General features: G+C 47.0%; 1 protein-coding gene across 3 annotated transcripts; it reads right to left on the minus strand.

Moving 5' to 3' along the window:
- Positions 1–238: 238 nt before the first annotated feature.
- LOC144160996 (uncharacterized) lies at positions 239–9,220 on the minus strand. 3 transcript variants are annotated; one of them, XR_013320464.1, is made up of 3 exons: positions 9,011–9,220; positions 6,525–7,137; positions 239–460 (listed from the first exon to the last, which is right to left on the minus strand). XR_013320464.1 is itself a non-coding variant. In XM_077692063.1 (3 exons), the coding sequence occupies exons 1-2, from the start codon at positions 9,066–9,068 to the stop codon at positions 6,561–6,563; spliced, it is 597 nt and encodes a 198-aa protein (XP_077548189.1). In that variant the 5' UTR covers positions 9,069–9,220; the 3' UTR covers positions 239–460; positions 6,525–6,560. The 3 variants fall into 3 exon arrangements, 1 of the variants encoding a protein (XP_077548189.1); XR_013320465.1 differs by lacking the exon at positions 9,011–9,220 and adding an exon at positions 8,051–9,004 and having other exon boundaries at positions 6,525–7,099; XM_077692063.1 differs by having other exon boundaries at positions 6,525–7,099.
- Positions 9,221–12,244: the final 3,024 nt, after the last annotated feature.

Here is a 12,244-nt window from a genome sequence, read left to right on the forward strand (position 1 = left end):
CCCAGGACTTCGCTTAAACACATGTATGACCAGCCATTTATAGCATGGTGCAAACTGAAATGATTAACAGGAGTCAGCACGTTTAGAAGTGGTAGTGCACTGAAAATTGCACTTGATGGGAACGGGATGCGTCTTTTAGTCACAGTCATTTTCAGTGTAGTTTCTTTTTTGCTTGCATGCATGGCTACATATTCAGTGGTTGCAGGTTTGCATGAAAAGTAGACAGACACAGCTGTCAAAAGATGTGGACACACTTTATTATTGAGGTACACTTTATTATTGAGGGTACATGGGTATTGGGTTCAGACCTTGAAATTTATTTATACTCTAACAAAGAATAACTTTAGGCAGTGCCATCCTCTTGCAGTCTTGCAGGCAATAGTTCATTGTACCCTTGTTTGCACAACGCCAGCAATCGCAGCATAGGCGTCTCTGCACTCCTTCCCGTCATGCTGCAAACCTGTAATGTTGAAAGGAAACAAAATACAGGGTACCCACAAGTGTTCTGTAATGACAAGCTTATCATTCATTGACAAGGAAACAGCATGGGTTGCTAAGGCATTTTGCTACAAAAGGCACTGAAACAGGGCAGGTTTCATGCAGTACTATTGTGGACCCATAGAGCACCTTCTGTAAGAAGAGCTCAATAGTCGTGTATACGATGCACACCAACGGTGGGACCCATTTGTGTACTTCTTTCCAGACGTGCCAGGCAGACAGGCCGAGAGATAATCGAAGCGTGCAACATTTGAAAACTGGGAGGCGATTGTGTTACATCGCCAGTACTTTGTGACAGAGTTCGCCTTCTTAACCAGTACATGCCGCCAAACACAAGTGCGGCATTGAACTTGATGTTCCTCCTTTATGAAACTCTGTTATCAGCTCGGCAGTGGTCCATAGCTGAAGGAACATGTTTGTCAAGTAAAAGGCTCTACCAGTGTTTGTCATGTGAGGGGGCGGGGGAGAAGGGCAAGGAAGTACGTTCGAGTGGAATGTGTTCCATCTCTTTTCTTCTGTTGATGCCAAGGTTTATGTTTAGTGCACATTCCACAAAAAACTAGTTGTGAATCATCACTCGACTTGTCTGCTTCGTTCGTCCCAGTCTTTTTCGTGCTGTTGTTAAGATGACACATACCAACTCGCCCAGCTCACCCCTCTGGATATGTTACGGTTGGCTATGCTACAGCTAGTAAAATATGAGCAACCACACGTAAAGCCATACGATAAAAAAGCTTTCAAGGTGGGATTTACTGCAATAACTTCTTGTGCAAGAAGTTACTCCGGTAAGCACTCAGAATGATAAAAACCAACTTGATGTGGATAAGCCGAGTCCAATCGTAGTGCTGTTGCAAGGGCAAAAGTTTTTGGCAGCATGCACACGAAATGGAGTACATGTACATCTCAGAGCAGCTCACAGGCTTCCGGCAGCACCAGGCTGCGATGAACTCCATTGCCAACGTAATGACAGAGCTAGAGCACACCCAGACTACCAGGCAGGTGGCAGCCCTCGTGCTACTTGATGCAGTGCCGTAGCCAGGGGGGAGGGGGCGCTGACCGGGCTTCAGGCCCCCCCCCCCCCGAAATTTTTCCGGCCATCGCCATGCTGCCTGTATGCCTGGTACGTCGCCTGTGAACAAAGCGGCATATTTTTGAAAGTGCCACTAATGGCACTTTCCACGAAATGCTATGAAAATGCCACGAAAGTGCATGTCTACCCTTCGCATGGAAGGGAGCCGAGTCCGGCCGTGACAAAACGAAGCGCCTGAGGGGTGCGAACCGCTGAGGGATGATTTTGGAGGGGTGCGGCCCCAAAAGCGACGGTGCCTTCGGGTAAGGTCAGCGCACGGGACGCCAAAGGCATGCGTTGTATCCCTTTGTTTAGACATGCGGCGAGACCGAGAATAATTGGTTGGCTGAGTTGTTCTCAGCAGAGGAGATTGACTCGTCCGGGGAAGCATGGAGTGGTCTGCACCACGGTCCGCACTAACTCGCGGCGGAAAAAAAGAGGGACCGCCGGCCATTGATGGTTGAAGACTGGTACAATGCAGGCCCGAACGGGAACAGACGATCTTTGTATGTTAAGCAGAACAATGTGCAAGCGGCAGTGGCTGATCACGGCTGCTCCCTCTCCTAGAAAGGGGGAGATCAAGTGGCCATGGGCACACATTCAAGACTCGTGCAAGGTAACTGAAGAATGCGATGGGCTACGTAATGGGTGAAACGTGCAGTTTCACCCATTTCACCAGCTGAATGAATGCCGTGCGCGGGCAGAGGGCCTTTGCGATTGAGACACACCGCAAGGTACGCCCCTCTTCCTCGCGTCAGCCCTTCATTCTTCCTTTTTCACGTTTCTGTCGAGGCCCGGAGGGTTTTGTTGGAGTGGGCTCAGATTGCGCGCACTGAGTGTTGTCCCCTTCCGACGGCGATGTTGCGACAGTCAATTTCACCCCCGCGATTAGGCAGATTTGTTCGGCGGTATTCTCCCCTAACCTAGGAAACTGCAAAACAGCGGGTCGACAAAAGGGCGTGCTGCGGCTCCCCGAGCCAGTTCCAGACTTTATCCTAAATGTGAAGGCACGACGGTCACCAGCCCTGCCACAGGCAGACGGCGTCGCGACAGTAACAGTAACAATACCCGCCGCGGTGGCTCAGTGGCTAAGGCGTTGCGCTACTGAGCACGAGGTCGCGGGTTCGATTCCCGGCTGCGGCGGCCGCTTTTCTGATGGAGGCAAAAAGCAAAAACGCCCGTGTGTACGAGATTTCGGCGCACGTTAAAGATCCCCAGGTGGTCAAAATTAATCCGGAGCCCTCCACTACGGCGCGCCTCATCGCCTGCGTTGCGTCGGCGCGTTAAAACCCTACAATCAATCAATCAATCAATCAATCAATCAATCAATCAATCAATCAATCAATCAATCAATCAATCAATCAATCAATCAATCAATCAATCAATCAATCATCAGCGACAGTAACAACGATCAGATGGCCATATTCGGCTGCCCAGAGCAGTGTATATTCAGGGGCTGGAGTCACAACGGCGATATCGAATAGTAAGTCATTTTCTTCCAGTCACTAATCCTTACATGATCACTGATGTCTTTTGACGATGGAGGTTGCATTGTACGTTAAGTTGTGCGGTGCAGATCAATTATGCATTCTTTGATATTTAAATATTCACTTCGTAATATTTACACGATGCCACAGTATCTTGTGTCTCCGAGCTAAAAAATGTCTATGTTGTTTTATTCCGAATGCAGTATTTGCGTTTGAATTGGTAACTGAATGCACCCACGGTGGAGCGGATAGGTGACTTTTAATGAGGGAAAATGTAAATTCAACTCCTGTAAAGGCCCAAATATTTTATTATGCACGAAGTTGGAGAGGATTACTCAGAGTGTATCGGGACAGCGTAGCATCAGTACATGAAGAATGAAATATATATTTGTTCTGGCTGCAATCCACTGCTACACCCAATTTTAAAACCATAGCAGTGTGCGCAGCGCAAGTGAAGGACTTTCGTACTGGTGGCAAAGAAGAGCTCTAGAGAGAGAGAGAAACAACTTTCGCTGAGCCCATTTCAGGTGACGCTCGCAGGCGTCAGACGGGGTGGAACCCTATTCACGAGTCCCATATGAGTCCAATAGCTCCTGGCCCCTGGACGCGAGCTCGTGCTGCGTCGACAGGTCGGGGCTGGACATCAAGATCTCCCATCGCTGGGTAGGGGGGGTGCCTTTCTGGTAGAATTTTCCTTTAATGCTTCCTGGCCTTTGAAGTTCTGTGGGCGCAGGACTATCGTTCTTTCAAGGCTCAATCGGTCGTGCATGACAACAGAATTTCCTAATTAAATAAACGGCCACATACAACAGGCCCTCTCAAGAGCACCAGCACACCTCCGCCAGCCTCCTCCCCTCACCCCCCCCCCCTCGACGCGCGCACACACACACACACACACACACACACACACACACATACGGGTGCGCGCCAATGTGATTCTTCCCGGATCCACAACTGATACATTCTAAAATGTTGCATGAAGCACATTTTGAGCAATCGTCAGCATTTCTTAAGTAACCGAAATAACCAAGGAAGTATCACGGTAAACAACTTTGCAATTTTTAGCCAATCTATTCTGTCGTAGCCTGAAACCATGCTTTAGTTTGAACATCACGGTCGCTGTCAACCAAGGAAATAGTTTAACTGCGTCATTACTGTCCGCTTCATGCTAAAGCATGGTAGTCTTTGGTCTTTCTGTATGCGGGGCCATGCCAATACGCATGTTTTCTTGGTGCACTCCGGGAAACAAATCTATCCTGTTGTAGCCTGAAACCATGCTTTAGTTTGAACATAACGGTCGCTGTCAACCAAGGAAATAGTTTAACTGCGTCATTACTGTCCGCTTCATGCTAAAGCATGGTAGTCTTTGGTCTTTCTGTATGCGGGGCCATGCCAATACGCATGTTTTCTTGGTGCACTCCGGGAAACAAAATGCTGACTTGTTTCGGGCATCGCACCATGCCCGAAGGTCATGCTGGCTCTGCACAGCTGCCCAATCCTCCGTTTTCTGGTGGACAAAGAAGATTTCAAACATAATTTCCATTTCCCGCGTCTGCAACGAAAACTACAAAACTTCTGTGCACCCTATACATTCCAGAACCGCCCATGCTCATGAACTGCAAATACTTTTTTTATCGTTTAGCTTTAAAACCGGCAGTGTGTACTCGGCGCTAGGAATGCAACTACTTGAGAACACCAAGCTCATTACAGCAGACTCTAAGTTGGGTTGTGCAGAAATGTCAACCAGATTCATTATGTTACAAAAGCACAAGCTTCTCCGCCCCAATGAGACACAAAACAGAAGCGCAAATTTAAACTGGCATGACTTAACAAATGCCGATGGCTGAATTATTCCGCTTTGCGTGTGGACTAATATTGCCAGGTTCATGTAATTTTCGCCCTTAACAGCGCTGTTCTTGCGCGTGATAAGATCAAATGATAAGATCAATGAAGGCCCCTCAAAAATCACGCAGTCATGTTCCTTGGTGATGACTTAGGTCGTTGGGCACCAATCATCCAACAAGATCCTGTGCTGTCATAGTGAAATCGCCGCCGGAAAGTGGGCGGGGATTCGCCATTGCTTCAAATGTTTAGTTTAATATATCGATAATTCCTTCGAAGTTTGCTGTAAGACTGATATCATTGTTATCGAGACAAGAAAGTCTTTTTAATGAATCAAACATGTATTTTATCTTCATAGCCTTTAACCCTTTGAGGGTTTTTGCCGTACGTGTACTGCGGTGGTTTTCCGTCCCGCAAGGTCTTTGCCGTACGGGTACGATTTCGAGCATCCGTTTGAAATTTCGCGCGCCATATTAACGATGCATGCTCCCTGGGAGGTGCTGCCACCTCCTGGGACTTACAAGAAGTGTTTGAAATTTGATTGTGCTACCTTCTTGCGGTGAAAAACAGAACTCTCTGGCTTCAGCGCGTTACGGCGTCTGTACGTGTTAACGCGTTTCGTGGTTTCAGTTTCGCCACGTGATCGCATCGGAGGCGCGCGAAACTTGATCGACGCTCGCTATCAGGGGCGGCGGAAGTTGATTTCGATCTATATTGGCGCTGCTCTTATCTTGTTTATTACCCACGCTCACTAGGTATTCTTGCCCTCCTTGCTTGGAACTGAAGTAACCTAATCGGAGACTCCATTGTGGGGGCGGCGGAAGTTGATTTCTATCTATATTGGCGCTGCTATTAGCTTGTTTATCACCGGCGTTTTCTCGCTCTCCTCGTTTACTGGGTTGCCTTCGAGTTCTTCAGATGCACGGCAAAGCAGCGATATGGCCCAACGAACTGCCCGCTCTGATGACACCGACCGCGATGACTCTTCTGACTCTGAGTTTACTCCTTTCGCCGAATCTGAATCGGAAGACAGCCTTTTTTCGGAAGAAGACAGCTCATTTTCGGACATGCGCTGTATGTGTGCAGACTTCAATAAGGCACTGTGCATAGACCCGTGTTTCAAGGAATACCACACTCTGAAATACTATTGAACATTTTTCAGTTCTAAGTGATGCTGACCCCAAAATACTGTTCCTGATAATTTTTTACCATTTAATCATGACTTTAGACATTTTGTACATTCCAAATCCGCAATAAACTAATTTGACCACCAGGGAAAGTTCTTTTAAAAAAAATTCGACCCTCAAAGGGTTAAGGGCGCTTGCAAACTTCCGCGCTTTTTTTTTCTATCAGGGGGGGGGGAAATAAAGGGTGCCTTCAACAACCTCCAGCACCCTGTCATCTCCCTGGCCATAAAGGAGGCCGGCATTGCGGACAAGCTGCGGGGCTCCGTCGAGGCGTTCGTGATGGGCCTCATGGCACAAAGGCAGGTAGGCAACGCCCTGTCGGTGCCTCAACCAGTGGATGTGGGCACCCTGTAGGGCACAGTCGTCAGCCCCTTACTCTTCAACATGGTCACAGTGGCACTATCAGACGGCCTGCACAGTAGAAGGGCGCACAGGGTGTACCTGTCTGTGTACGCCGCAGCCGCAGCCCTGTAGGCACTAGGCCCCATGGCGGGCTGCCGAGGCGTCGTTCTGCAGCTGCAGGCACCCCCGGATGCAGTGCGGGCCAAGCTCGCCAATGTCAGCCTGCAGCTGTCGGGCACCGAGATGGAGGCGATGCTTGTTCACTGGGACACCCAGGCCTGCTGCAGGGTCACATGCCTGCAAATTGACAGCGAGCAGCTCGGGTGGAAGACCAGGGTGCGCTACCTGGTGCTCATGCTGGACCACCGAGATGGCTTCTGCCAGGCCGCCAAGCAGCTCCGTGCCAGGACCGGATGGCCACCTCGGCTGTGAGTAAGGTGGCCGCCCAAGACTGTGGCTGCTCCCAACAGACAGCCTTTGGCTGTAGGGCTGCTGATGTGTGCGCTGCCGCTGGTCACCTTGCCGAAACCAAATTGGTGGCAGTTGGAGGGTGACTGCCGCAAAGGCGCCCGTGCCTGCTTTGGAGCTCACAGTGCCACAAGACGCTGGCCAAGGCGGGGGTGTGGACAATCGGGATGGCGGTAGAGCAGCAGGCCCTGGGCCACATCGACTGGCTGCAGCGCGCCAAAGGGGGAGGCCTCCTCTGCAGTAGCTGCGCATCCACCTGCACTCGTTCAGTGCTCCACCACACCACCTCAATTAAGGACTGATGCCACAACCAACGTGCTCCATTGCAAGGAATGAAGGAAACTGGCCACGAGGTACTTTCCATTGGTTGCCACATTTGATGAGCTCATGGCAAAAATGTCTGCATACCGCGCTGCAAACTACGTGCAGCTTTGGAAGAGAGACACTAGAACTATCACAGGAGTGAAAAAGCGTGATGTAAAGATTGATAGCAAGATGCCCAAGACCCTGAAGTATTAACAGATACGTTAGTGCTGCATCCATGGGGGCATGAAGTTCGTGAGCAGCAATAATGGCGGCGTGCACATAAATTATTGCAAGTCCCTCCTTGAAAACGTTTTTGTTACATTTACCCGCGGTTGCTCATTTCTTGCTAGCCATAACATAGCTAATCTCCAGGCTCAAGCCTTACTAGTTTCACTATGCACTTTGTTGTTCGGCTTGCCTGAGAGAGAGAGATCAAACTTTATTTAAAGCGGCCCATGTCCGGGCTGCCTGAGCACATTATCACAAAATGCGATGTATGCCTGGCTCCATTGAAACATATAGTTTTATCGCTTGTGCATAAAGCAGCGCAGATCTATCTGTCTTGCTGGTGGAAAAAACATCTCTGTAGACAGCAAACGGGAGCCGACTGAAATTTTAAAAAGGAATTTTCACGGATGCCGGAAGAGTGGGTTCAAAAGAAATTTACTGGCAGGTTGTCATGCGGACCCCAGTTGGGTAACGAGAAACAACTGCCGCGAAAAATTTATACAAGGGATTATCACGGATGCAATGAGAATTGCCGCAGCCATATCAGATTTTGTGCTATGCCAGGTAATTAGGCAAGGCTTGCGAGTTGCTCTTGCATTATTTTGTAGGAGCCTCCCACTTACCACCTGGCGGATGTACTGTCAGGCAGGCTCTGTGAGTAAAACAACAACAAAAAACATTCCGGCGAAGCCACAAGTAATAGTCTACTGCAACAGGGTTTTCCGAAGGCGCACAAAAATAGAAGCGTGTCATACATTCGCTGTAAGCCCCCGCCGATTAGGTTCAGCTTTTGGATACAGCTTATTTTATTAGGCATCAAACACAGAGTATTTCATGGGAAATACAGGACAATTACATGACCTACATATGTTTCTTTCCAGTCGCAAGTGGTTCACACTTGCGACTGGAGCGGTAGAAGCGACGAGATTTCTGCCGCTTTCCTTGTTCGTTTGGTCTCGACCAATTTTTGTCGCCGCGGACAGCAATCGCGTCGCTTCTATCGCTCCAGTCGCAAGTGCGAACGGGCCTTCACACTTGCGCTGCGTAGCCACACTACATCGCAATCTAAACCCATTTTTCGTGATTCACGCCGCCGTTAAAGCATGCACTGCCCATGTCAACACAACATTTCAATCTGCTATCAGGAATTTCACGATAGGCAAGCGCTTAAGCTTATTATTTGTGGAATGTTGGAAGCGGTCTCGAAATGTTATTAGAAAGTACGCCTTGCTGCTAAGGTTGAGGCTCTGAACAGGGTGGACAAAGGGGGTGATCGTCATTTCCACAGGGACGGTCGTCATTTCAGTGCACAGGCGCAACAATACCTGCACACACCACGCAGGAAAAATATGGAATACAATGCGATCGTTCCACGAACAAATCTGTCGTCAAAACTTGTTTTATCTCCCTTTTTTTTCCCCTGAACACACTGAGTTCATGGAATGACGCACGTGGAGCGTGCACCTTCTGCAAAAGAAAAACAACCGGACCCAAAAGTTCACGTAAAAGGAATGTTTAAAGTAAACAAGAAGGCCAAAATAAAAATAACCGAGCACTAATAACAGAGCACATGGATGCCTCACCTTTTTTACTGCGGGCAGTGGCATCTACAGTGTGCTGAAACTCAACACACCACACCATGATGAATAACCAGATTCTTATTGCGTGAAAGCGACGATTGCATCGGTCGAATTTTAAGGTATATGCATGTCTTTAACACATTTTCCCTTCAGTAGCTAACTTCTGCAATCTCAACACAAAGAAGCCCGCTTGAAAAGCAAGAGCTTTCCGCCATTTTGGCCAAGCCTGTGAGCTGCTCTGAGATGTACATGTACTCCATTTCGTGTGCATGCTGCCAAAAACTTTTGCCCTTGCAACAGCACTACGATTGGACTCGGCTTATCCACATCAAGTTGGTTTTTATCATTGTGAGTGCTTACCGGAGTAACTTCTTGTACAAGAAGTTATTGCAGTAAATCCCACCTTGAAAGCTTTTTTATCGTATGGCTTTACGTGTGGTTGCTCATATTTTCCTAGCTGTAGCATAGCCAACCGTAACATATCCAGAGGGGTGAGCTGGGCGAGTTGGTATGTGTCATCTTAACAACAGCACGAAAAAGACTGGGACAAACGAAGCAGACAAGTCGAGTGATGATTCACAACTAGTTTTTTGTGGAATGTGCACTAAACATAAACCTTGGCATCAACAGAAGAAAAGAGATGGAACACATTCCACTCGAACGTACTTCCTTGCCCTTCTCACCCCGCCCCCTCACATGACAAACACTGGTAGAGCCTTTTACTTGACACACATGATCCTTCAGCTATGGACCACTGCCGAGCTGATAACAGAGTTTCATTAAGGAGGAACATCAAGTTCAATGCCGCACTTGTGTTTGGCGGCATGTACTGGTTAAGAAGGCGAACTCTGTCACAAAGTACTGGCGATGTAACACAATCGCCTCCCAGTTTTCAAATGTTGCACGCTTCGATTATCTCTCGGCCTGTCTGCCTGGCACGTCTGGAAAGAAGTACACAAATGGGTCTCACCGTTGGTGTGCATCGTATACACGACTATTGAGCTCTTCTTACAGAAGGTGCTCTATGGGTCCACAATAGTACTGCATGAAACCTGCCCTGTTTCAGTGCCTTTTGTAGCAAAATGCCTTAGCAACCCATGCTGTTTCCTTGTCAATGAATGATAAGCTTGTCATTACAGAACACTTGTGGGTACCCTGTATTTTGTTTCCTTTCAACATTACAGGTTTGCAGCATGACGGGAAGGAGTGCAGAGACGCCTATGCTGCGATTGCTGGCGTTGTGCAAACAAGGGTACAATGAACTATTGCCTTCAAGACTGCAAGAGGATGGCACTGCCTAAAGTTATTCTTTGTTAGAGTATAAATAAATTTCAAGGTCTGAACCAAATACCCATGTACCCTCAATAATAAAGTGTACCTCAATAATAAAGTGTGTCCACATCTTTTGACAGCTGTGTCTGTCTACTTTTCATGCAAACCTGCAACCACTGAATATGTAGCCATGCATGCAATGAAAAAAGAAACTACACTGAAAATGACTGTGACTAAAAGACGCATCCCGTTCCCATCAAGTGCAATTTTCAGTGCACTACCACTTCTAAACGTGCTGACTCCTGTTAATCATTTCAGTTTGCACCATGCTATAAATGGCTGGTGATACATGTGTTTAAGCGAAGTCCTGGGAACAAATAGAATTCTTTTATTCAATTTACAATTTCCTGTTGGCCTGAGTGGAAAAAAAAATACAAACCAACTGATTGGTTAGCAAAAAACCTGCGGTGTCCTTGGACGTATCCAACTGAAGAATGGTGTGCCACAAATGCGAAACTTCAAACAGAATTTTTTGCTTTTGAACACTGAATAGCATTATTGACAAATGGATTAAGTGAAAGTAACCTCGGCAGCAAAAATACGAACCTATTTTAGGAAAGATCGTCAACACATGGTCAGAAGTAGAGTTCATCGAAGAGTACAATTTCCCAGCATCCACTATGGCATTCCCTGTAGCCATTTATAGTTTCAGCGTGTAAAACTACCTTGGCTTTTTTATCCGAAGACGGCAATCACATTTTTGCACACAATGGAAGATCAGTGCAGTTCATACTTGCATATGAAATGAGTGAGTATATATACTGTTCTCTTCATGCCTGACCAGAAGAAAAGTGCAATTTGCTTCACTTCAAAGTAGGGGCTTTAGTCTGAAATATCCTGAATGAGTGGAAGCTGAATTGTCACACAATTATAGTTTTACTGCAGAGTCACAGAAGAGTTTAGGTTGTCGAGAAAAATTGGAAGCTCATCACTGCTGACTGAGGGCCATCTTTCAGGGAAACTTGCACAAATATTATGAGCTTCGTATCGTCTAAAGTCACACTAGCGTTTTCCTAGTTTCGCTATGCTACTGCATTCTTCAGAAATAACACTTCCCTGCAGAAACGTCTTACTGTCATTGAGAATACCCCCATGATGGTGGTTATGGCCATCCTAAGAGATTGTAAGAATTTTTAAAGGAAACTCTGCAGCGTACCATTTTCTTTGGGACTTTACAAGGCAAATGATAACTTATGCCTTCTATATCAAGCAAATGCGTACTCAGAATATGTACAGATGCTGTGAGTAGCCGTACTGGGAACTGTATGCAAATAAAATATAAGGCATATTTTATGACTGCAGTTTCATAGCACATTCACCATGACTGGCTTCATAGGTCATGATCTCAATGTATATTTTACATCTGTGCAAAAGGAACGTAGTGCACTGAACACACTTAAAATCAATTCTAACTCAGTTAAAGTAACTCACTTAAAATCAACTCTACAGTTTACTTATATGTTCAAGGCAGTAAACCCCTGAGTTTATGTTCGGTTGATTGATCAGTTGATGGACTAACTGAAAGAAACTGAAAGTAACTCAGCAAAAAAGTGCGAACCTATTTCAGCAAAAGCATAATGCATCATGGTCAACAGTACAGTTGTCATCCAATACTGCGATATCTCTAGCACTTTACTGTGGCATGCCTCATAGCCTGTACCTGGCTTCATCGCATAAAACTACCTCACCCAAATCTAAATCGGGAAGAAGCAGTTCTCTACAGACAATTACAGACCGAATCGCTCCTTACCCCAGTGCTTGCAAAACATCTGTGCCCCGGTGTATACGAAAGTGAAATGTGCCGTGTATGTGACAGTGCGCGTGCGACACTCAGCCATATACTCTGGAACTGCAGGACACAGCCTGCTGAGGCTGCGCAAGGAACTATGCCCTCTGATATCACAG

Source organism: Haemaphysalis longicornis, unplaced genomic scaffold (genome assembly GCF_048455015.1).
Source record: "Haemaphysalis longicornis isolate Haplotype H1 unplaced genomic scaffold, Haemaphysalis longicornis Haplotype H1 scaffold_11, whole genome shotgun sequence".
NCBI classification, from domain to species: Eukaryota; Metazoa; Arthropoda; class Arachnida; order Ixodida; family Ixodidae; genus Haemaphysalis; species Haemaphysalis longicornis.

What these genes read in the sequence shown, in the direction of transcription:
- LOC144160996 (XM_077692063.1), bottom strand. Translation starts at nt 9,068, where the DNA reads ATGGTGTGGTGTGTTGAGTTTCAGCACACTGTAGATGCCACTGCCCGC. An exon ending in CACTGCCCGCAGTAAAAAAG is followed by an intron (nt 7,100 to 9,010) that starts GTGAGGCATCCA and finishes GGCGCGCTGCAG; the next exon opens with CCAGTCGATGTGGCCCAGGG.